The 21,371-nt window shown below is 49.1% G+C and overlaps 10 protein-coding genes across 10 annotated transcripts; 7 read left to right on the top strand and 3 right to left on the bottom strand.

Annotated features, from left to right (window-relative positions):
- Positions 1-76: 76 nt before the first annotated feature.
- BJ212DRAFT_1482991 (uncharacterized protein) lies at positions 77-1,094 on the top strand (the record flags this gene model as incomplete). The annotated part of the gene is made up of 2 exons (XM_041340535.1): positions 77-1,015; positions 1,071-1,094. 2 exons carry the CDS (start codon positions 77-79, stop codon positions 1,092-1,094), a joined length of 963 nt encoding a protein of 320 aa, XP_041190955.1.
- Positions 1,095-1,314: 220 nt separating this feature from the next.
- Positions 1,315-2,292, top strand: BJ212DRAFT_1482990 (uncharacterized protein; the record flags this gene model as incomplete). The annotated part of the gene is made up of 2 exons (XM_041340534.1): positions 1,315-2,211; positions 2,269-2,292. The coding sequence occupies 2 exons, from the start codon at positions 1,315-1,317 to the stop codon at positions 2,290-2,292; spliced, it is 921 nt and encodes a 306-aa protein (XP_041190954.1).
- A 600-nt stretch (positions 2,293-2,892) lies between these two features.
- Positions 2,893-4,373, top strand: BJ212DRAFT_1578614 (uncharacterized protein). Its single transcript, XM_041342221.1, has 4 exons — positions 2,893-3,973; positions 4,032-4,127; positions 4,272-4,300; positions 4,351-4,373. Exons 1-2 carry the CDS (start codon positions 3,041-3,043, stop codon positions 4,050-4,052), a joined length of 954 nt encoding a protein of 317 aa, XP_041190953.1. The 5' UTR covers positions 2,893-3,040; the 3' UTR covers positions 4,053-4,127; positions 4,272-4,300; positions 4,351-4,373.
- Positions 4,374-4,569: 196 nt separating this feature from the next.
- Positions 4,570-5,574, top strand: BJ212DRAFT_1482988 (uncharacterized protein; the record flags this gene model as incomplete). The annotated part of the gene is made up of 2 exons (XM_041340533.1): positions 4,570-5,499; positions 5,554-5,574. 2 exons carry the CDS (start codon positions 4,570-4,572, stop codon positions 5,572-5,574), a joined length of 951 nt encoding a protein of 316 aa, XP_041190952.1.
- Positions 5,575-5,760: 186 nt separating this feature from the next.
- On the top strand, positions 5,761-6,362 carry BJ212DRAFT_1569576 (uncharacterized protein; the record flags this gene model as incomplete). Its single annotated transcript, XM_041342027.1, has 2 exons — positions 5,761-6,172; positions 6,208-6,362. The coding sequence occupies 2 exons, from the start codon at positions 5,761-5,763 to the stop codon at positions 6,360-6,362; spliced, it is 567 nt and encodes a 188-aa protein (XP_041190951.1).
- A 954-nt stretch (positions 6,363-7,316) lies between these two features.
- On the top strand, positions 7,317-8,282 carry BJ212DRAFT_1448082 (uncharacterized protein; the record flags this gene model as incomplete). Its single annotated transcript, XM_041338493.1, has 7 exons — positions 7,317-7,365; positions 7,395-7,555; positions 7,607-7,733; positions 7,785-7,870; positions 7,918-7,962; positions 8,038-8,129; positions 8,177-8,282. The coding sequence occupies 7 exons, from the start codon at positions 7,317-7,319 to the stop codon at positions 8,280-8,282; spliced, it is 666 nt and encodes a 221-aa protein (XP_041190950.1).
- A 135-nt stretch (positions 8,283-8,417) lies between these two features.
- Positions 8,418-13,848, bottom strand: BJ212DRAFT_1482985 (uncharacterized protein; the record flags this gene model as incomplete). Its single annotated transcript, XM_041340532.1, has 10 exons — positions 8,418-8,520; positions 8,574-8,702; positions 8,753-8,923; positions 8,976-9,418; positions 9,469-9,614; positions 9,664-9,736; positions 9,786-10,200; positions 10,253-10,578; positions 10,632-13,196; positions 13,249-13,848. The coding sequence occupies 10 exons, from the start codon at positions 13,846-13,848 to the stop codon at positions 8,418-8,420; spliced, it is 4,971 nt and encodes a 1,656-aa protein (XP_041190949.1).
- A 507-nt stretch (positions 13,849-14,355) lies between these two features.
- Positions 14,356-16,615, top strand: BJ212DRAFT_1369042 (Cys/Met metabolism PLP-dependent enzyme-domain-containing protein). Its single transcript, XM_041336208.1, is given in 14 exon segments — positions 14,356-14,374; positions 14,438-14,639; positions 14,659-14,675; positions 14,728-14,842; positions 14,896-14,921; positions 14,975-15,017; positions 15,074-15,201; positions 15,253-15,275; positions 15,397-15,551; positions 15,603-15,699; positions 15,752-15,817; positions 15,871-16,114; positions 16,162-16,459; positions 16,507-16,615. The coding sequence occupies 12 exon segments, from the start codon at positions 14,659-14,661 to the stop codon at positions 16,576-16,578; spliced, it is 1,284 nt and encodes a 427-aa protein (XP_041190948.1). The 5' UTR covers positions 14,356-14,374; positions 14,438-14,639; the 3' UTR covers positions 16,579-16,615.
- Positions 16,616-18,164: 1,549 nt separating this feature from the next.
- Positions 18,165-19,509, bottom strand: BJ212DRAFT_439871 (uncharacterized protein). Its single transcript, XM_041343212.1, has 3 exons — positions 19,424-19,509; positions 18,313-19,364; positions 18,165-18,263 (listed from the first exon to the last, which is right to left on the bottom strand). Exon 2 carries the CDS (start codon positions 19,208-19,210, stop codon positions 18,359-18,361), a length of 852 nt encoding a protein of 283 aa, XP_041190947.1. The 5' UTR covers positions 19,211-19,364; positions 19,424-19,509; the 3' UTR covers positions 18,165-18,263; positions 18,313-18,358.
- Positions 19,510-19,571: 62 nt separating this feature from the next.
- BJ212DRAFT_439831 (uncharacterized protein) lies at positions 19,572-21,223 on the bottom strand. Its single transcript, XM_041343211.1, has 2 exons — positions 19,888-21,223; positions 19,572-19,833 (listed from the first exon to the last, which is right to left on the bottom strand). The coding sequence occupies exons 1-2, from the start codon at positions 20,776-20,778 to the stop codon at positions 19,810-19,812; spliced, it is 915 nt and encodes a 304-aa protein (XP_041190946.1). The 5' UTR covers positions 20,779-21,223; the 3' UTR covers positions 19,572-19,809.
- Positions 21,224-21,371: the final 148 nt, after the last annotated feature.

Below are 21,371 nucleotides of genomic sequence, written 5' to 3'. Positions count from 1 at the left end.
CACGAAGGGTATATCTTCTCCTGTCTGATTTACTATCTACATTTCCCTCTGATCACCCTGTTCCAGAAACTTCTTCATGTCCCAATTCGTGGGGGCCGCGCCTCTTTCTGTCGAAGTTTCCTCATTCCGCGCTCCTTTTGATGCCACAGATGCAGATTTGATCATTCATACCTCGGATGATGCAAAGTTTGCTGTCCACAAAATTTTCCTCACTGTTGCGTCTCCGCTTTTGAAGCGTTTTCTATTGTCAGGGTCATCCTCTCCATGTCCGCCGCTTGAAGGGCTCGTCCTTAAGCTCGACGGCGATCACGCCAACATTAAACTCGAAGAAGACGCTCAGACAACTGAGAGGGTACTGCAATATTGCTACCCCTTCTCTAATCCCGTACTTAGTAGCCTAAACGATGTGCAGGCCATCTTGGAGATGATGAGAAAGTTCGGGATGAAGGGGTTGATGAATAAAGTCAAGGGCTCGCTTATACAGCAAGCGTTCCTAGACGATCAGCCGCTGCGCGTATTCGCTATCGCGTACCGTTATGGTTTGGAGGATGAAGCCCGTATAGCTGCGAAGTATACAGTCCGCCAACCCTTCTTCACTCCCTACGTCGAAGAGCTGGAACACATCCCCGCCTCCGTCTACCATCGCCTCCTCCAGTACCACCGAAAGTGCAGTGTCGCTACATGCTCGCTAACAGCTGACTTCTCCTGGTTTCCCAGCTTCGCATCACGCTGGGTATGGTTCCAATGCGATGACTGCGTTCATCACCCCCTATCGTGGCCTCTTTCTGATGGAAAGATATACGAAGTAAATTCATGGTTCATCGAGTTTATGGAGCGCGCCAGGAATGTTCTTCGTGAGCGCCCTTGTGGCAAGGTCGTCGCAGATCCATTCTTGATCGCGGAATGCCTGGAAACAGCATCCGGCTGTGTCACATGTCGACCAGCTGCATTCCTAGATCTCAGCGTGTTTGTTGGGGAACACTTCGCTGTGGAGATTGATAGGGCGATTGATACTGTAAGTACGTTGGACTGGTTCTTTTTTGGTGTGCGCTGATCCTTACTGTCCTTAGGTGGTGTTAGACGTCCCATTCTAAATCCCTTACTTTATAGATGTATGTGGTCTATTTAAAATTCAGAACGCCACGTTGTAACCAAACCGTTTCAATGCCATATTCCCTACATCTGGGATCAACCCTGAAGAAGACTGGCTCGTGTCGACTGCTCTGCAACGTTTAGACATAGCTCAAGGTATTGACTTTTAACTACCCAATCCATCACATGTACGACCTTGTCTTCGCTATCCACTCAGTAACTATGTCAGATGCTGAGGAACCAACGACCACCGCTGAAGCACCATTCGACAATCCTGACGGCGATATCATCCTCCGTTCAACTGTTGATCATGTCGACTTCCATACTTTCAAAGTCATTCTTTCCCTCATGTCTCCCGTGTTCAAAGACATGTTCACGCTACCTCAAAACAGTTCTCAGTCGGGCGTATCGTCTGTACTTGTCATTCCTGTAGCTGAGAGCGGCACAACCCTCGAATCCCTTCTTCTGCTCTGCTATCCTGCCGGAACACCAACCTTTGACAGCTTGGGTGATGCAAAGGCTGTGATGGAGGTAGCTAAGAAGTATGATATGCAAGCGGCCTTCAACCGCGCAGCAGACCTCGTGATTGCTCAGTTTCCATCCGATCGCGCTCTCGAGCTATACGCTCTGTTTTGTCAATTCGGATTGCAGGATCATGCTCAGATCGCAGCTACCCAGGCGCTCAAGATCAAAGATTTAGGACGACCCAGCCATGTATTTAATGGTTTGCGGAACATCACCGGATTCGATTACCACAGGCTTCTCGCATACCATCAGGAATGCGGTGTCGCTGCCCGAGAAGCTGTGAAATCTCGCTCCTATAATGCGCGAGAGTGGATGTGCGGCAAAAAGACTTGCACAATGGCAAAAACCCCCCCTGCAGCACGTGCCCCGGCGTGGTTTGATGAATATCTGGACTTAAGTGGGAAGGAGTTGTTGACGAGACCTTGCGAGTCGACATTATTAGAGTCGGCATCTTACATCTGCGCTACCATCAAAGCAATGGAGTGCGCTAAATCAATCAGTTGCAAAGATTGCAAAAGCGACTTGAAGGTCATCCAGAGTATGGACAAATTCCGTGCTTTGTGTATCCTACATGTTCAAATAGCGATTATGACGGTAAGCTTTCTTGCTAATTAATTCATCACCTTTTCAATGCTCACCTTCCTTCTGTAGGAGTATTTGGAGGATTCTGATTAAAATACTTGTCGTGTTGCTGCTGTAGTTGTATGACCTCCTCGGAGCTAGCGTTATAGTACTCTATCGCACTATACTAGTAAGTTATTGATCAAGTGGCTCTTGGATAACCTCGGCTGAGATGGAAAACAAGTTTACATGATGGATATGACCCAGCGATGTGACCCCATCTGAGAATGTAGAACTTAGAATTGACTTAGAAGACTATAATACATACTACGCTCCCGCGCATTACTGTCCTGATGCAGCGATTCCCAATCTGGTCTCTCTTTTGAAGTTTGCCTTTCAATCCAACCTTGCCCCAGGCTAGACTTGTGACCAGTTGGCAAGGTCGTCGCAGATCCATCCTTGATTGCGGAATGTTTCGGAACACCATCTGGCTGCCTCACATGTCGACCAGCTGCATTCTTCAATCTCAGCGTGTTGGAAAATACTTTGCTGTGGAGATTGACAGGGCGATTGATACTACAAGTACGTTGGACTGGCTCTTTTTTGGTGTGCGCTGATCCTTGCTGCTCGAGCTAGATATCCCGTTCTAGCTAAATATCTGCAGTCTATTTACATAAAATACAAAACACCACGCTGTAACCGAACTGTTTTAATACCACATTCCCTGCATGTGGGATCAACCCCAAAGAAAAATGGCTCGTGTCGACTGCTTTGCAACGCTTAAATACAATCAAAGGTATTGACTTCTATCTACCTAGCCCACCACACGCACGACCTTGTCTTCGCTACCCGCTCAGTCACCATGTCGAATGTTGAGGAACCAACAACCACCGCTAAAGCACCGTTCGACAATCCTGACGGAGACATCATCCTCCGTTCAACCCCTGACCATGTCGACTTCCATACTTTCAAAGCCATTCTTTCGCTCGTGTCACCTGTGTTCAAAGACATGTTCACGCTACCTCAAAATGATTTGCAGTCGGGCGTATCGTCTGTATCTGTCATTCCTGTGGCTGAGAGCAGCACAACCCTCGAATCCCTTCTTCTACTCTGCTATCCTGCCGCAAATCCAACCTTTGATAGCTTAGATAATGCAAAGGCTGCGATGGAGGCAGCCAAGAAGTATGACATGCAAGCGGTCCTCGACCATGCAGCAGATCTCGCAATGTCCCAGTTCTTACCAACTCACTTTCTTGAGCTATACGCTCTCTCTTGCCGATTCGGATGGCAGCATCATGCACAGATAACTGCTCTCCGGGCTCTTGAGATTAAAAATCTAGGACGTCCCAGCACCGAGTTTGGAAGTATGCGGGACATTACCGCTTTGGATCATCACAGGCTCCTCATATACCATTATGCATGCGGCGTCGCTGCCCAAGCAGTCGGAAACTCTCTTGCCTGGCTGGAGTCAACCATTTCATCCAAAACTATGCCAATGTGGTCCCCCAGCTCGAAGGACCTGGTATGCTCTTGCAGAAGTCAGACGGGTCTTAAGATGCTCCAAGTTGCAGACTTTGGAAATCTGAAGATCACTCAATGGTTTAATGAATATCTGGTTTCGAGCGGGAAGGAGTTGTGGGAAAGACCTTGCGAGTCGACCATAAGGGAGTCGGCTGCTTACAATCGCGCGATAACCGAAGCGACAAAGTGCAGCGCTTGCCGCAGCACGGTCGTCGAGAGTATGGATAGATTCCGTGCTTGGTATATCGCACAAGTTAGAAAGGTGGTTACAACCGTGAGCTTTCCCTGCTAACTGGTTCATTACATATTTGAAGCTCACCCCGCTTCCGTAGGTGGAATTGGCAACTTCTTAAACAATTCGCTGCAATGCTGTCGTGTTGTTACCCAGGCTGTAGAGCCGTATGATTGCTGAGTGACTGTTGGGACACTGGAAAGCCGTCACGTCGACGGCAAACACTAATTGACAAACAGTGACGTGGAAGAGTATATGATTGATGGTACGGTAAGAAAGAGATAATATACGAGTGTGTATGTGTTGAGCTATATATATGAGTCGGCGTACATCAGTCCAGGTATTTATGCAGGGATGGCGAACACCAATGGCAGAAGCCCTTCTGGGATTGTGGTTACTAATCGATTCGAGGCTCAATCATGATCAAGGGCTGTTCTTGGAGAATGCTGCTATAGAATCATTTCGCATTTATAAGGGATTGGCACAGCGATTTCCATTTTTGTCTCGCCTCCAGCGTCTGGCTGCCACTGCTTTCATATGATCCTAGTTCTCAGATACAGTCAAAGGTATCGACTTCTAGCTATCATCTAGCCCATCACAGCGCGCGACCTTGTCCAAGTCTTTGTCATTCAGTCACCATGTCAGTTGCTGAAGAAATAACCACCACTGCCAATGCGCCATTCGATAATCCTAATGGTGATATCATCCTCCGTTCAACTATTGATCATGTCGACTTCCATACTTTCAAAGTTATTCTTTCACTCATGTCTCCCGTGTTCAAAGACACGTTCACGCTACCTCAGGACGGTTTGCAGTCGGGCGTGACATCTCTACCTATCATTCCTGTAACTGAGAGCAGTACAACCCTTGAATCCCTCCTTCTACTCTGCTATCCTGCCGCAACCCCAACCTTCCACAGCTTGGATAATGCAAAGGCTGTGATGGAGGCAGCCAAGAAGTATGACATGCAAGCGGTCCTCAGCCGGGCAGTAGATCTCGCGATGTCCCAGTTTTTACCAACTCACTTTCTCGAACTATATGCTCTCTCTTGTCAATTCGGATGGCAGCATCACGCGCAGACAGCTGCTACACAGGCTCTTGAGATAAAAAATCTAGGACGTCCCAGTATCGAGTTTAAAAGTATGCAGGACATTACTGCTTTGGATCATCACAGGCTCCTCATATATCATCATGCATGCGGTGTTGCTGCACAAGCAGTCGGAAACTCTCTTTCCTGGCTGGAGCCAACTATTTTATCCACAAATATGCCAATGCTGTACCACGTCCCCGAGTCGAAGGATTCCAGACATTCATGCGGCGTGGGTGTTAGGAAGCTCCAAGTTGCGGACTCGGTTCTGAAGATCACCCAGTGGTTCGACGAATATCTGGTTTCCAGTGGGAAGGCTTTGTGGGAGAAACCTTGCGAGTCGACCATAAGGGATTCGGCAGCTTACAATCGCGCTATTACCAAAGCGGCTGAGTGCAGTGTTTGCCGCAGTACGGTCGTCGAGAGTATGGATAGATTCCGTGCTTTGTATATCGCACAAGTTAAAAAGGTGGTTGCAACTGTGAGCTTTCCCCGCTAACTGATTACCGACTCAAAGCTCACCCCGCTTCTGCAGGTGAAATTGGTGACTTCTTAAACTACTCGTTGCAACGCTGTCATGTTGCTACTCAAGCTGTAAAGTGTAGGATAAGTTGGTTCTCTTTCTCAGGCTGATCCTTGCAAGACTATTTGAAATACAAAACCGCTGTAATCGGATTGTAGACATTCTGCCACGAAGCAGCCATGTACGTGATTAGTTCGTGCCTTGTTTCTATCGTCAGTCATGGCAGACACTCAGGAAATCGCCATCGCTCAAGCTCAAGCACCATTCGATGATCATAATTGTGATATCATCCTCCGTTCGGCCAATGATGTCGATTTCCATGTCTTCAAGCTCATTCTTTCGCTCATGTCACCCGTGTTCAAAGACATGTTTGAGCTACTGCAGAGCGAATCACAGTCAGACGTATCGTCCGTGCCCGTCATTACTGTGACTGAAAGTAGCACGACCCTTGAGTCCCTTCTTCTACTCTGCTATCCTGCCACCACCCCGACCTTCGACAGCTTGGATGATGCAAAGGTTGTGATGAAAGCAGCTAGTAAGTATGACATGCAAGCGGCCCTCAGCCGTGCAGGGGACCTCGCGATGGCACAGTTTTTACCAAATCACTTTCTCGAGCTATACGCTCTCTCTTGTCGATTCGGGTGGCCGCATCATATGCGCAGACAGCCGCTACCCGGACCCTTGAGACCAAAGATCTAGGACGACCCAGCAATATGTTTAATGGTATGCGAGACATCACCGCTTTGGATCACCACAGACGCCTCGAATACCATTATAAATGTGGCATCGCTGCTCAATCAGTCGGAAGCTCTCTTTCCTAGCTAGGGTTTTCATATAGACACATGCAAATGTGGAGAGAGTGCAATTGCAGAAGTGGCATGGGTGTTGTTACGGTGATCCTCCAAGCAGACTTCGGAAATGTGAAGGTCGCCCCGTGGTTCCATGATTATCTGGTTTCGAGTGGGAAGGAGTTATTAGCAAGACCTTGCGAGTCAACCTTATGGGAGATGACGCCTTACAATCGTGCCAGAACCAAAGCGACTGAGTGCACCTATTGCCGAGCCACTATCGTCGAGCATATGGACAGATTCTACGCCTCATATATCGCACAAGTCAAGAAGGTGGTCGCGACTGTGAGCTCTTCCTGCTACTTGATTCATCACTGACTCAACGTTCACCTGAATATCTGTAGGTGAAATTGGAGGCTTATGATTAGAGTACTCGCTATCGTGTTGCTGCCATAGCCTATTAGTGCCGTGCACCATCAGAGCTGGCGTCCTGTTGAATATTGTACTGTAGTAGGTTGGCGACAGTGTGACTATGGATATTGAACAAGTTATGGATATGACCCAACCACACTGCAGTGTGCGCATTGAGAAAGAAAACCAGTTAGGCCATTTTAAAGCAACGTTGCAGCACAAGTGGTAGTAGACTCGATGTAACATGGTCAGACTGCCGCCCGCATAACCGTTACACCAAAAGGTGAAATACTGAAAGCTTAGCTTTCAGCATCAGCGACAGTATATGTACTGATTATGGGAACTCAGGTAAGCCAGCGTGCTTACACTCGAGTACGAATCACAGGCGGCCAGCCCCTGTCCCAATGAGCCGCGATTTCCATTTTGGTTCTCTCCCCAATTTTGCCTTCTCCAGAGTGATGCACCCAACCTTGCACTACAACTTTCTCGCGCGTCCTCTCCGCAGCCTCGCTTGCGCCTCACGTCGTCCAATTATCCAATATTCTGGTACATTCCAGCTCAAAGCCAAACACAGATATGCCTTCACCACAGTCACCAGAACCCTCTCTACCTCTTGTGTCAGATGGTCTGACAGGAAGACCGACGACACTAAAGGCTCTGTTGCAACACCACCTTTGCGCGAGAATATATACACCATACCAAATTTGTTGACAGTTTCTCGGATACTTTCGTGCCCCGTCCTCGGTTGGTCCATACTGCATGACGATTTCTTTCTCGCGACCGGATTATTGGTTTATGCTGGGTTGTCAGACGTAGTGGGTACCCCACGAATGTTAGGTTAATCAAAAATTGAGCTTTGATTACAGGCCGATGGCTACCTGGCAAGACGCTTCAGCATGCATTCAGTTCTCGGGACCATTCTTGACCCTGCTGCGGACAAAACTCTCATGACCACCCTCACGGTGACATTAGCTATGAAGGGATTACTTCCTAGTAAGCAAACTCAATAGCGGCACATTTTTATCCGGCTGACACCATCTCTAGTCTCGCTGGCCTCAATAATTATCGGGCGCGATGTGTTGTTGAGTCTTTCCGCCTTTTACATCCGATATACCTCACTCCCCGCACCAGTACGTGTCAGGCAGATTTTTTAGTATGCGTTCACTAATTTATCCAGAAAACTTTCGCTCGATATTGGGATTTTTCTATACCATCTGCTGAAGTGCGGCCCACCTACAATCAGCAAGGTAGGATTCTTTGCATCTCATTTTGTGATCTGCTAAGTTTTCATTCGCAGTACAATACATTTGCTCAACTTGCGTTAATGTGTGCTACAACCGTCACTCCCATCCTGCCCACACAATATAACCTGTTTGTACCCGAAATGCAGTAAGCCGGTCATATATTTATACTATTTCTTACCCTGACATGCTCAGAATTTTGGTGGCCGTGACAACGGTTTGGAGTGGGTTGTCCTACGTGTTTTCCAAGGATGCAGTGCGAATTATATCGGAGACACGCAAACAGCCTCCGCCTTCATAACGCGCGATTCAGATTTCCGTACTACCAAGGCCTAGTGCAGGGCGTACAAGATCTTGATTTAGGATACCGAACTAATGATACAACAACTATGATAACAATAGTCTAGCCAAACGGGAAGACATCACGAAGGGGGGGTTACGACGTAGCCGCAATGGTTCTTCGACGACGGACTTCTTGTAAAGCATTATAAATCGCTTGTTTGTTTGAGCTTGCTTCTCGCCAAGCCTCACTAACTTGCCTGAAAAGACATCAGTCAAGATGGAAACTGGGAATCGGTGACTGGGCACCTACTTCACACGCCGTATAAACATGACACTCAATACAACACTTTTTATTGAGCGTGGCTTCTTCACAATTTGCGGTGGATTTTTTGGTTTGGGGTATCCTATCCGGGATATGCAGGCCAGTATGCGCTTCTCACTGTCGAACTAGATAAACGTACAGCATAATGATGCAGAAAATGCCCGTACCTCGCCTCAAAGTTCGAGAGGAGAACAAGAAGATAATGTTTCTGGTATACGAGATCATCTCGCAAGGTAGACTCGCGGGTAAACTTCGCCTTGAGGTACCGAATCTGGACGACAAGGCCCTTGCACTCTTCCTTATGCTGGTCTTTCAGCTCGACAAGCTGGTAGCCATCACTAATATTTTGTTCAGCATCGAGATGCGGCACGGGAGTGCACCATCACTCACGTAGCAAATTCAGAATTCTTGATCTTGAGCTTCTCCTGGGCCGTCTTCAACTTCGTATGCTGGCTGCCGAGCTGCTCGCTCAAAAGACGTATCTGGGTTTGGGCCTGCTTCTTGGCTTGCTCAGCTTTCGTCAGTTCATCCCTATGTTTAGCCTGCAGCTTCTCTTTCTCTGTTCGCAGAGTTTTAAGATCACGTCCAAACGCCTCGGCATCTCGCTTGACGCGTCTGAGGTCGGATTCAAGGGCTGCGACAGTACGCGCAACATCGGTCTTCTCGATTGCCATGCGGTTTTTCTCCTCTTCGCTACGCTGTAGTTCGTCGGCTTGATTGGAGAGCGCACGCCTAAGATCTTCAATTTCACCGAGATGTGAGTCGAGTTGATGACGGCGTTTGTCATGCGATGATTGTGACCTTGCATAGTCATTGCGAAGCTTGTTGGCTCGCTGTTCAAGTGTTGGCGCAATGCAATATCATTACAAGGAGAAACACTCACTTCTGATACTTCAGTGAACTGTCGCTGAAGTTCCTTGTGGTCCTTTGCAAGAAGAGACCGCTCCTCCCGCAGCTGATCGATTGTCTCCGCATTTTCTTTGACTTTGCATTCGAGGCGACGAGCTTGCTGCTCGATGGTTGCATTGGCTGTACTTGTCAGTCAGGAGTGATGATTTAGGGATGGAACGGTACGCACTTCGCAACTCGGTCTCTAGTTCATTGTTTTCGTGCTTGGCTTTCTGCAGCTGTTTCTTAACACCATCGATATCCTGATAACTTTCGAGTCAAAATGCTTCTGATGATAGTCAAGGGACGTACCGCCTCAGTTCGTTGTAGTTGACGAGCCACAATACTCTTCTCACGCTGGACGCGGTCCTGCTCCGTGGACATCTGTCTGAGACGCGTCCTCTCGGCCTGCAGCTCAGCCTCGAGGTCAGCAATGACAGCCTTCGCCCTCTCGACCTCCAGAGTATCAGCTCTCGACCGTCGGCTAGTTTCAGTGGCTCTCTTCGTTTCGTCCTTTGCGCTTCGTACTTCCATGTTCATCCGGTTCGCAGCATCTTGAAGGACTGCCCTTTCTCCCAGAAGGTGGCGTTTTTCTTCCTCCCATCGCTGTTTCATCGTGTTCAATTCCTTGTTAACTGCATGAAGGTCCAATCTAAGAGCGTCGCTGGTCTTCGTCGGAGGTGTCGGAGGGTTGGAGGGGAGGCCACTATGCGACACATCCAAGGAGCTTAGAAATATTTTGTCAGGATATCACGCCAAGGACGCGCTATGAATCGCACCTTTCATCCGCGTCATAAAATCGTTGCAATGTTGATGTGTCCACCTTGACCATGCATTTCTGACAACGGAGCCTTTGGAGTCGGTGAAGTCGGCGCTCCTCGCGTCTCTCTAACCTTCCTATCTCGTTTTCCATTTGAGAAATCTTGGATCGGGCAAGCTCAAGGTCTCTCGTAAGCGACACGACTCCCAATCCAGCATCTTCCAGTTCATCAAGCTTTTGGTCGATACTATCATTGGCACGGTCGAGTTCAGTTTGAAGACGAGCGATTTCGTTTAAAAGCGGGGATACTGAGGCATCGCCAGTGGTATTGTTCAGCCAGGAAAGCTATTAAGTTTCCATCAGCAAGGAATTCCTCGGACATCAAGATGTCAGCTCACATCTTTCAGAGGACCTCCAGGTGTCTTTGGAGCCCTAATAGACATCGATAATACATGTCGATGAATGGGTGAGATCCCACTGAGGTTGACCACCTTGTTTGGGGTTGCCGTCTCGAAGCTGGTCGATCGGAGGGCCTTGATACGTGCCTGGAGCTGCTCTTTGTCCTTCTCCAGAATCTCGATCCTCTGATCCTTCGCAGCGTCAATAGCTTTCCGCGCAGGAGAGTGTTGAAGGAGCTCAGTAAGTTTCGCGATCTCTTTGTGCGCCTGTTCCAGCTCTGCCTCGAGTACATTCTCAAGTTCAGCATTGGTCTCGTCTGAATGCTGTCCTTTCAAAAGCCGAGACATCTCCCTCTCCCGCTCTCTTTCTCTTTCAAGGGTGGAAATCTTGGCCTTGAGATCTGCGACAACTTCTTGGTCGGTGCGCATCTTCTGCTCCGCAGCCTCAAGAGCGTCTTCCATTTGGTTGACCAGCAGCGATGCTCCTTCTTTTTCCTTTTCCAGTGTTTCGGCACGATCGTTAGCCTCCTGTTCTGCGACCTCCAGCTGGTTAAAGTGGTTTTGAGCAGAAGCGAGTTGCTCTTCAAGGTCTTGGATGCGCTCAGTCGTCGCTGTGACAGCCTCTTCGAGCTCGGCAGTATAAGTCTTCAGTTCGCCAACCTCCTCGTTGATATCCCTGCCAGAATCTGCAATAAGCTGCTGTGCTTCTGCGAGCTCCTCTGCCTTTGCTTCCAGCTCATGCTGTAGGCGTTTTACAGCGGCTTCTTGAGCTTTGAAGTCCTTCTCGAGTCCAGATGCCCGAGCACCAGAGCGCATAATCTCAGCCCCCATCTCGCTCAACTGGCTGTGAAGATCATCGTTAGCCAGCTTGGCGGAGAGCTGCTCCTTCTTGAGCTCCTTCTCAAGCTCATCAACACGGCGGTCGCTCGCTATGATTTCATCCTCCAAATCCTTGATCTGCACGGTCGCACTCTGCAGGTCGGCTGTGAGGATGCTGATCCGCGTGTTGGCCTCCTTCAATGCGCCTCCAAGCTCCTTCCCGTTCTCCATTACCATCTCTGCCTGTACAGCCCTCTCCAGCGCAAGGTCACGCTCACTTTGAAGTCGTTCGTGGATGCGCTCCGCCTCCTTCGTCATCTCTTCCAGGGCTTGCTCGCTCTCTGCAACTTTCTGTTCCAAGTCGCCCACAATTTCTGCAACACCACTTTCGACCTCATGCATGCGCTCCCGCCAACGTTCCTTATCCCGTGCACGCTCATGCCGTTCAGTCTCAAGGTCCTGGTCCACGCTCTCCTTCGCCCCTGCAAGTTTGTCGAGCTGAGTCTCCAGGTTCTCGATGAACTCCTCCAAATCTTTCTTCTCCTCTGCCCACCCTTCTTCCCCTGCCTCTTCCACATCGCCCAGCGCACTCCCTCCACCGACCCTTCGCACCTTTCCAGAGCCCATACTCTCCAAACTGAGCCGTCGCTGATCAGCATCTTTCACCTCCTCGTACTTCCTCAACCGGTCGACGAGTGCCTTGTTCTCTTCTTGCAGCTTCGAGTTCAGTGTATGAAGGTAGTGATTCAGCTTCGGCGCGTCGAAGCGCGCCACGCCGCGCTGACCTGTGCCAAGCGCAGGATCGTACGAGGTGTTGGCACGGGGGTGTGTGGTGAGATCGTGTGAGGATGCAGTGGAGATGAAAGAAGTCGATGCGCCGCGGAGCTCAATATCAGAGGGGGACATGAGATGTTCACTGTCGCCTACGGAAGATGCACTGTCTGGAATATGTGCCTGCGCGAGAGGGTGTGACATGCGTCCCCGCCCCCGTCCAGGCCGAGGGGTGATACCAGCAAATGCTGTGCGCATGTGACCCGCGGGAGTCGCGCCGACACCAGATGCGCTTGAGCTGCTCCCGCTTGAGCTCTGGGACACAGGGAGGGCACTGAGCCGATTGTGGGGGTGAGGGGTGAACTTGATGCGTGGCCGGGCAGTGGAGTTGATGACTGAGAGAAGAAATGATCGTCTGCGGGTATGAGGTGTAAGGAGTTCTTCGCCCGCGTCTGTATCTAGTTCATTGAATGCAGGTGGGATGTTGAACTGCGTACGAAGCCGCGGAACGGGTGTGAAATCCAACACTGATCTGGCGGGTGATGGAAATGCTGTTGAATGCGCACCTATAGTTCGGTCGTTGTTGGTTTGATTGCTTGGATCAGACGATGCGGATGAGAATGTGGGCTCGCGGTCCGATTGCGTGGCAGAGTCCTCTCGCCCTGGTTCGGGGTCACTTTCCTGTGGTGGGTCCTGGGAATGGTCTTGGGGAAGCTCATCCTCTGGAGGCCGTATTATGACGCTTGGAAGTGAAATGACAGCTGGAGAGGCGGTTCTCGAACGAGGCAAGGGAACGTAAACACCAGGAGTCGGTGACGGTGTTTCGACAGGTAGTGGAATGGATCTGTTGCTGCGAGGTGTGGAGTTTGGAGGTGATGAGACGGGAGAGGGCGTCGTCCGGGAAAGTGACGGCGTTCTCGTCCGTACGAGCGGTTTTCGTAGCGCGACATTGCGGTATTTGTTGAATGGCGATCGCTGGGACACGTTGAGCTCAATTAGAGCGAGAAGTAAGCATCAAAGCATTCACCTGAGGTTCAGAACGTAATGACATCGAGTAATCATATTTCTTCCTCGGCGTAGGATTGTCCAGAGGGATGTCGGGAGAAAACGGGGAGCTGGAGCGGCTGACGGACTGTAGTGCGTCCTCCAAAGACATGTCATCCATATCATTCTCTTCTGGCGGCAAATGAGACTCTGGAATACTACGCCTACTATGTGCGAGAGGCGAGTCTTCTGGTTCTGTATTCTCGTCGCTCTCATGGGGAAGTGAGGCTATGGCACTCACTTCGAAGCTTTGTGCGGGGCTCCGAGGGTATGGATATGTTCTAGAGGCAGAGGAGGATTTTGCTGAAACAGAACGTGAGGCGAGAGAGCTTGCGAAGCGTGCTGTGCTGGAAGTACTTGATTGTAGCCTGATAGTTGAGGTCACCGTGTGCGCTGAGACAGCGGCGGGAGTGGAATGCACCGGCAAGATATCACGACCATCGTCAGTTGAATGTTGGTCTGAGTCTGAGTCTTGTGCACCAGAATCATCGAAGGCAGGTAATGACGGAAGAGAAGGTGGCTCTCCTTCGTCTGCAGCTTGAATTCTGCGCCATATTCGAGACGGTGTCTCAAGCATCGCCATGTTGCGGATTCCTTAAGATGGTCAGAATTTCGTCAGTTCTCATGCACGCGATAACGACTTACCGATCAAGAGGTTGATGTTGTTACACACTATCACGAGTCACGACAGCTTGATTCAGGGCGGCAACAGACCACGTGACCGCGTTTCGTCACGTGCTGCTAGAAGTCGGTCGTTAGCACGCCCACCCAGGCATTTCCTTCTAACCACCGTGGCTTTTGGATATGCCAGTGAGCTAGTCAACCACTACTAGTATATAATACATTGCCTTCGGTGATGGCGTGATGCCTAACGAAATTAATGGAAGATTCGTGACGAGACAATCATTTGGTTACAATATATCTGGCTGCCAGTGTGTCTCAGCCTCTCAGGCGTCATAATCTCAGGCTCAGGCCAGGTCAAAGCCGTCACCAGGCCGCGACTTTGGCCCGGCTCGACCTGGCCCACGGCCTGAAGTCGGGCCCCGCACATCACTAAACTGTTGCTATGGGCAGAATTCTGGCTGACCAGAACTATTGATAGTCAGTCGGTCCGTGGTTTTTCCACCGTCGAGCTCCAGTGATTCCAATAAATATCAACTTACCTCTCACAGCTGTCCAGGATGTCTTCTTCGAACGTTCCGAAAACATGTAAAGACCGGACTCGTGATCACAAGTAGTAGTAATACTCGCGTGAGTGATCATCATTCCTATCTGTGTTTCTGACACTCTGTATTGATACACACTGCCCAGAACCTTGATTACCATATTAAATAGCAAAGCAATCGGAGTCTGCACTAAGCTCACTTATCTCCCGTTCCAATATCAAATTGTAATGACTCAAGCCAACAAGTGAGTGGCATGTCTCGTTCGAAGGTCTTTCGTGGTTAACTTTTGGTCGAAGGCCGCAGGAATTCGAGACGCTGCAGTTGCACGCTGGTCAGGTTCCTGATCCTACCACCAATGCTCGCGCAGTTCCTATTTACGCCTCCACGAGCTTCGTCTTTAACGACTCTAAAGTTCGTCACTTTGCACAAAGATCTGATTTACTAAGGGCTTATCATAACTTCAGCATGGCGCAGACCTTTTTGGCCTGAAGTCAGTTTCATCGAGGATGACAAGCGAATTGAAATTAATGGGACATCATGCAGGGCTTCTGGACACATTTATTCTCGTATTGGGAACCCCACTGTCGTACGTGATTCTTTCATCGATGCTCCTCTACAGCCAAGTGCTTCCTATCCATGTAGGATGTATTCGAGAGTCGAATTGCTGCCCTTGAAGGCGGCGTCGCGGCTATCGCAACGTCCTCTGGTCAATCTGCACAATTCCTTGCGATTTCCACGATAGCCAGTGCAGGTGACAATATCGTTTCAACGTAAGGCCTAGTCTTTCAAGCCCAGAACCCTGATTGATGTCTTGGCAACAGATCATATATCCAAGGAGGGGTAAGTGTATCATTTTTGAGAATTTAGGGGTCATTTTAACGGGTGAGGTCGCTTGAAGACATACGTCCAATTCAAAGGTTCGTTTGTCAACGTCTTACCAGTATCATGACCCATGCGATGTGCAGTATCCTTCAAAAAGTTTGGTATCGATGTGAAGTTCGTGAATGGCGATGATCCGGCGCTTTTCGCAGCAACAATCGATGAGAACACGAAGGCAATTTATGTCGAGAGCATTGGTAACCCGAAGTACAACGTTGCGCCAATTTCCGAGCTGGCGAAAGTGCGCATACTAATAACTGCCAATGGACTGCTGCTCATGTAAACTCGACAGGTTGCACATGATCATGGCATCCCCTTAATCGTGGACAATACGTTTGGAATGGGAGGATACCTTATTAGACCCATCGATTTGGGCGCAGACATTGTTGGTGAGCACATCCCTCACGTAGGTGGTCCGCAGCTCATATGTATGGTCATCAGTGCATAGTGCAACTAAGTGGATTGGAGGTCACGGAACGACGATCGGAGGTGTTGTCATCGACTCGGGTGCGTTTACTTCACGAACGCTTGCCATTTGCATGTCTCATTTTTCCTATCAGGAAAATTCGACTGGGCAAGCTCCGGCAAGTTCCCGTCCTTCACTTCCCCCTCCGAGGGATATCATGGCATGGTCTTTAGCGACACATTTGGTGCTATCGCTTTCGCTACCAAGCTTCGCGTCGAGCTCCTCCGTGATTTGGGTCCAGCCATGAACCCATTCGCCGCGTTCTTGCTCATTCAGGGTATTGAGACGCTCAGCTTGAGGGCTCAGAGGCACTCCGAAAATGCTTTGGCGCTTGCTCAGTAAGTTGTCATGCACTGATCCACGGGCAAATTTTAACTGTTCTTAGGTGGCTGTCAAAACACGAGAAGGTTGCATGGGTCTCCTATCTTGGCCTAGAGAGTCACTCCTATCACCAAAGGGCGAAGAAGCTTCTCCGCCCAAACGCCTTCGGTGGTGTCCTCAACTTCGGTGTCAAGGGCGATATTAGTGTGGCAAGCACGGTTGTCGACAGCCTAAAACTGGTTAGTCATCTTGCAAACGTCGGTGACGCCAAGACCCTTGTCATCCACCCTGCGACGACGACGAACCACCAGCTCAGTGATGAGGAGAAGCTGTCTTCGGGGGTCACGCATGATCTGATCCGGGTGAGTGGTGTTTCTGATGGAGAAATTTTGACTGATTGTTTGGCCAGGTGTCCGTGGGCATTGAACACGTCAATGATATCATTGCGGACTTTGAGCAGGCTTTGAGACGCGTACCTTGATTTTCAAGAAGGAAATGGATATGTACTGGTACCATTCCCCACACCACCAACTGCCACTTTGGGCCGTAGAGAGATAGTGCGAAAACTATTTGTAATACCTGGCAACCAGGCGGATGCGAGTTTGAATGGAAACTTGAGTCACATCAGTAAACCAGTGAGACTCAGATATTGGTAGATATTATAGCATTTTGTAAGCCCAATGGGTAGAATCTAAGGTTCATGTGACATTCCCACCGGTGTATAATCTCTTTTTTTCGCCAGTGATGGGTACTGAAAATCTTACCCGGGACTCTCTTGAATGGCGCTAGACTACCTCACTATCACTGGTATTTTTATAACACTAGTATATTCTCCAACATCAATTATTCTAGCAACCTCTGTTGACATTAAACATGTTTTCGGTGCTATACTTCTCTCCACATAGACCACACATACACTTGCAAACCCACCATACCCTTAACCCACACAGCACCCCTATGAGTACCCATACCCTTCAAGACCCATGGGTATAAGGGTATGGCTATGTTGGGGGTATGGGTATGGGTTGGTGTTTGTGTACCTATGGGTTTACCCCTGCTGATCCCTTAGGTCCAAGGGGTCACTTAGGGATTGGGTTTACAATACTGATCATTACCCACCAGCATCACACATCAGTTGATCAGAACATGGATGATGATGATAATATAATATATAATGTTTCAAAAGCTTCCCATTCATCACCAACAACCACTGTAACCATCCGAACGTCAACTGTCCATCAACGGGTCTACAGGGCGGATAACCTCCCTGTCTTGTATCGTGAGGTGAACAAGATACTCGTGTCGTGTTCTTATCCAGCACAAAAAAATTCTTGAGAGTGCGAAAGTAATTAATTTCGGGGTGATGGAGAAGGACGACAGGCAGTATCCAAACATATGCGGGTGCCACTGCCGACCGAGAGAAGAGAATGTTTTCAGCAGTGTTTGTGAGACGAATCGAGTTGGTTGTCAATGCGTACGTGGAATTGATGGAACGACCTACTGTTTCTTTCTCACAAGAAGCAATGAATCACAATCTTGTGTATGTATTATAAGTTACTTTGGGTAGACCATCCACTTTCGGAGTAAGTGCGCCGTACCCATACCCCAGAGACGGGGGGTGTCGGATCTAATCCTAAAATCGAGGACTTGCATGTGACAAGGACATGGAGGGGTACAAAAATGGACGCTATTGGTCCTCGGAGAATCGCAGTATGACATCCTCATTGTCATCGCACGCAGGTGCGAGAGTAGCTGCAGTTGTTCAATGGTCAATTCCGCCGATGACATGTTGAGCGCAACAAGGGTAGTGTATATTTTGTTGCAAGAGGGACGTTGTCAAGCAACAAATCGGAGGCGCGTTGATCGTGCGCACCTGGACCCCACCTGGGGTGCGTGTACTATTTAGAATCAGGGAAGGTGCATAACTTGAATGACGAAACAGGACAGAGGTAAAGGACATTGGCTCACGGCTGCAAATCAGTTTGGATAATATCTCAATCCCATCAATCCGGGTGTACTCCCAAATCATCCTGCATGCAGGCAAATCTGAAAAGGGAAGTAAGGAACCTGCCCTAGGAAGATGCGACAAGCATAGGACTACTTGTGACCTGACTCTAGTACACGGTGAGATAGATATCATCGGCGAAAATCGATGTCCAGGCGAATCTGAAAGGAGGTAAATAACAGTCACTCAGTCAATCGCAAAAGAACTCACCTCCAGGATAATCGCCATTACCGGAAAGACAAGCTCCTTTGCATATTCAGCAAACATCCTCGGTGCTCTCTCTCCTACATCCAAAACAACTTCCAGCCCTCTTCACCATACTGTCAATCCACTCGGGATTAAGGAGGCTTTCCACAGATGGTCGAATTCGGAGTGCTTCTACGACGCTATCTTGGTATTCTTTGAGGGACAGGCGAGAAACTCCCTTCTTGCGACAGAACTTGCAGTCGAGCGATGGTAGGGGATACGTAGACCAAAGACGGGCAAGCTGGGTCATAGCTTGACCGCAACTTGCGTGGTATTTGACCAACCGCTGGAAGTCTGAACCAGAGATGAAGTCCAATTCAGAGACATATGCAGGCTCCCACACTGCAAAACGCAGCATATATCTAGCCGCCTCGAGAGTCTCTGCCTCCGAGCGGTAGCGACATGCAATAGCAAAGACTCGCATAGGCTCTTTCTCCAGAAACCTAGGAGCCGCTATCATTCTAACGATGAATATACCGACTCGTTTCATGTCGTATTTATCGGCGGCATCGAGGACGGACATGACAATGTCTAAGTTCTCGAGAACAGGCACGTCCGTGTCGTAGACGGGAGAACAAAAGCTCAATAGCTTCCGCAAAACGACGCTCTTCTCCGTCACTGGTATAATGGGGAGACCGTGTTTTGTCCGGTCCGCAGCATCATCGAAAGAGCCTGGCTGAGGTAAAGAGAACATATTTGAAAAGAAAGATGATGCTAGGGACAGCAATAACTTGTGAAAGTGGAAATCAACATTGTCCGCACTGCGTAATATGATATCCCCCCTGTCAAAGGGGGCTCCGGCGTCGACTGGTGGTTCGTCTTCGATGCCGGTGTACTTGTGCAAAGCTGTACATGTGTCCATTGTGGGACGATTCTGGTGAGAGCTAGGTTACAACTTTCCTGCAGTAACTCCTGCGATAAGCATTTCCAGCACCCACAGCGTGGAGGGAGTCTCAGCACTAGCACTGTGGTGTGGACGGCCGGGAACAAGGAAGTTCCCCTTTGGGACAGAATTTCTAAACTTAATTTTAATTTCGATTTGCTCCCTATAAACTGTCAAAAATAATCTACCCACTCTCTCACCGGCCACTCAGTTCGATGCCATCGACTCGGACTTGCCTCCAGATTATAGGATTGATTTGTTGCACATGGGTTTTCTGGGGAAAGCGCAAAGTTGTACCATGACCACGAGCCAAGCAACGCACAGCAAGTGATTGTCCTTCTGTCATTAGATGGAAAGTTCTCTACAGTCTAAATATCTATCATATGTTAACTCACCAGGAGTACTTATACGCTATCCGACCGGCAGATGCTGGCTCTACTAGTAAGTCCTTGATAGCAGGGCAATTCTAAGCTGATTCGACTGTGATGACTCAGATTGAACAAAACAGCCGAACCTAGCGGTCCCCGCTGATTTTTGACGCGCAAGTGCACAGCCCAGGTAATCGTGTCAACCATCCATCAGATGGCGATATCTAAAGCGATCTGCAAAGGCAAATTTAGATCCTTACTGCAACCGCAATTTAGCCTTTCGCGCACCTCGGCAATGACTCTGTCCAATTCCCGAGCAAAAGTTCCAGTGAACTGAACCATTTGGCCTTGCGCCCGCCGTCGACATGAGGGACAACTATTTGCCCTTCCGACAGCTTTTGCCAAGTTTTTCGTCAATGCTGCACCACAAGGAGACTCTTCCAAAGCAACAGATGTCTCATCCATGTAATCTGCCCACCACTCCCGTGGATAAGTTCCATGTGTCAGGTATCTGACGTCCGCCTTCGAGTTACACGGACAGCAGTTTGTCCACCATTCGTAGAAACTGTGGGTCTGCGATTGTTCCAGCCAGTCCAGATTGTCGCAAAGCGTTCTGGCGGCTTGGCTGCACCTTGAGCGGTATGCGACAAGACCCTGAATAACGTTATTAGGAAGGTGTGCTGCAGCGAGGGTATCATGTGTTGGGGCCGTGTGATGAAGCGAATATCTTGCCGCAGTCCTGGCTTCCGGTTTAAGACCAAATCGACATGCAATCGCAAGGATGTGCACGGGGTTGTTCTCTAGGAGGGACGGGGCAACCATGGCTTTCCTCACCCTCTCTTCAACATCTTCCATTCCGTACTTCATTGCAGCCTCTAGGACTTCCTCCACATCATTCATGTCCTCCAAACCAGGATCTTTCACCGCTGCCGGATAACAAAATCTCAGTAGCATGTCGAGTGTCCTGCTGTTCTCCGACACCTGAATTACATCTAGACCGTCGAACATCTCGCTGTTAGAGTGATTCCTTCCTGGTTGAGGAAGGTTGAACATCGCCTCGAAGAATGGAGAGGTAAGTGCGAGCATGCAGCGGAAGACGCGGAAGTAGACATTGTCTGAGGAACACAGGATAATGTCTGCCTTTGCATTGTTGAATGGCGCTTTGGCTTCGCTGGGCATTGTGAGGAGGCGAGGGAAATACGACAAAAATGCAATTCGGAATCTTATAAGTAATTTGATCCAAGCAGAAGTTAATTGGTGGATTTAGCAACAGCCTTGCGTTGCTCCTCGCCTCATGGGCCTGTTCGCTTCCAAAGACCCTGCCTTTTAGGCCTTCATTACTTCATTCTCATCATGGCTATGTATATCGCGTCCGAGGGTATCTTTTATTTCCCCCTTCTTGGCACACTGGCAGGATGGGAGACTGATACAGCAAGGGGTTTGTCCGACGGATTCTAGCTCATATGTATTCCTATACATAGCGTGCAAGAAACACCTTTTTATTGCCCGGACCTCCAAAGGGTCTTCTTGTCCTTCCTTATCCCCAGGATATTATTGGAGATATGGGATTACACCACTCATTCGGGGGAAATTAAATAGTTGTTTACATACAATTTATTCACAACATATTTTAAGTAAAGGTTCGAAGGCTTGGCAAAAGAATATACTCGGCGTACTTATGCCCCTTTCTACGTTCTTCTCCACCTTGTAGTGTTGTCAACGTGAGCCAATAGACCGGAGATGAGATGGAAAATTGGCCCTGGCTGTGGTTG

The sequence above is a fragment of the Suillus subaureus genome, assembly GCF_016647635.1.
Source record: "Suillus subaureus strain MN1 chromosome Unknown BJ212scaffold_25, whole genome shotgun sequence".
NCBI lineage: Eukaryota > Fungi > Basidiomycota > Agaricomycetes > Boletales > Suillaceae > Suillus > Suillus subaureus.
Note: the sequence above shows the minus strand (reverse complement) of the source record. Positions and strands in the feature narration are given on the sequence as shown.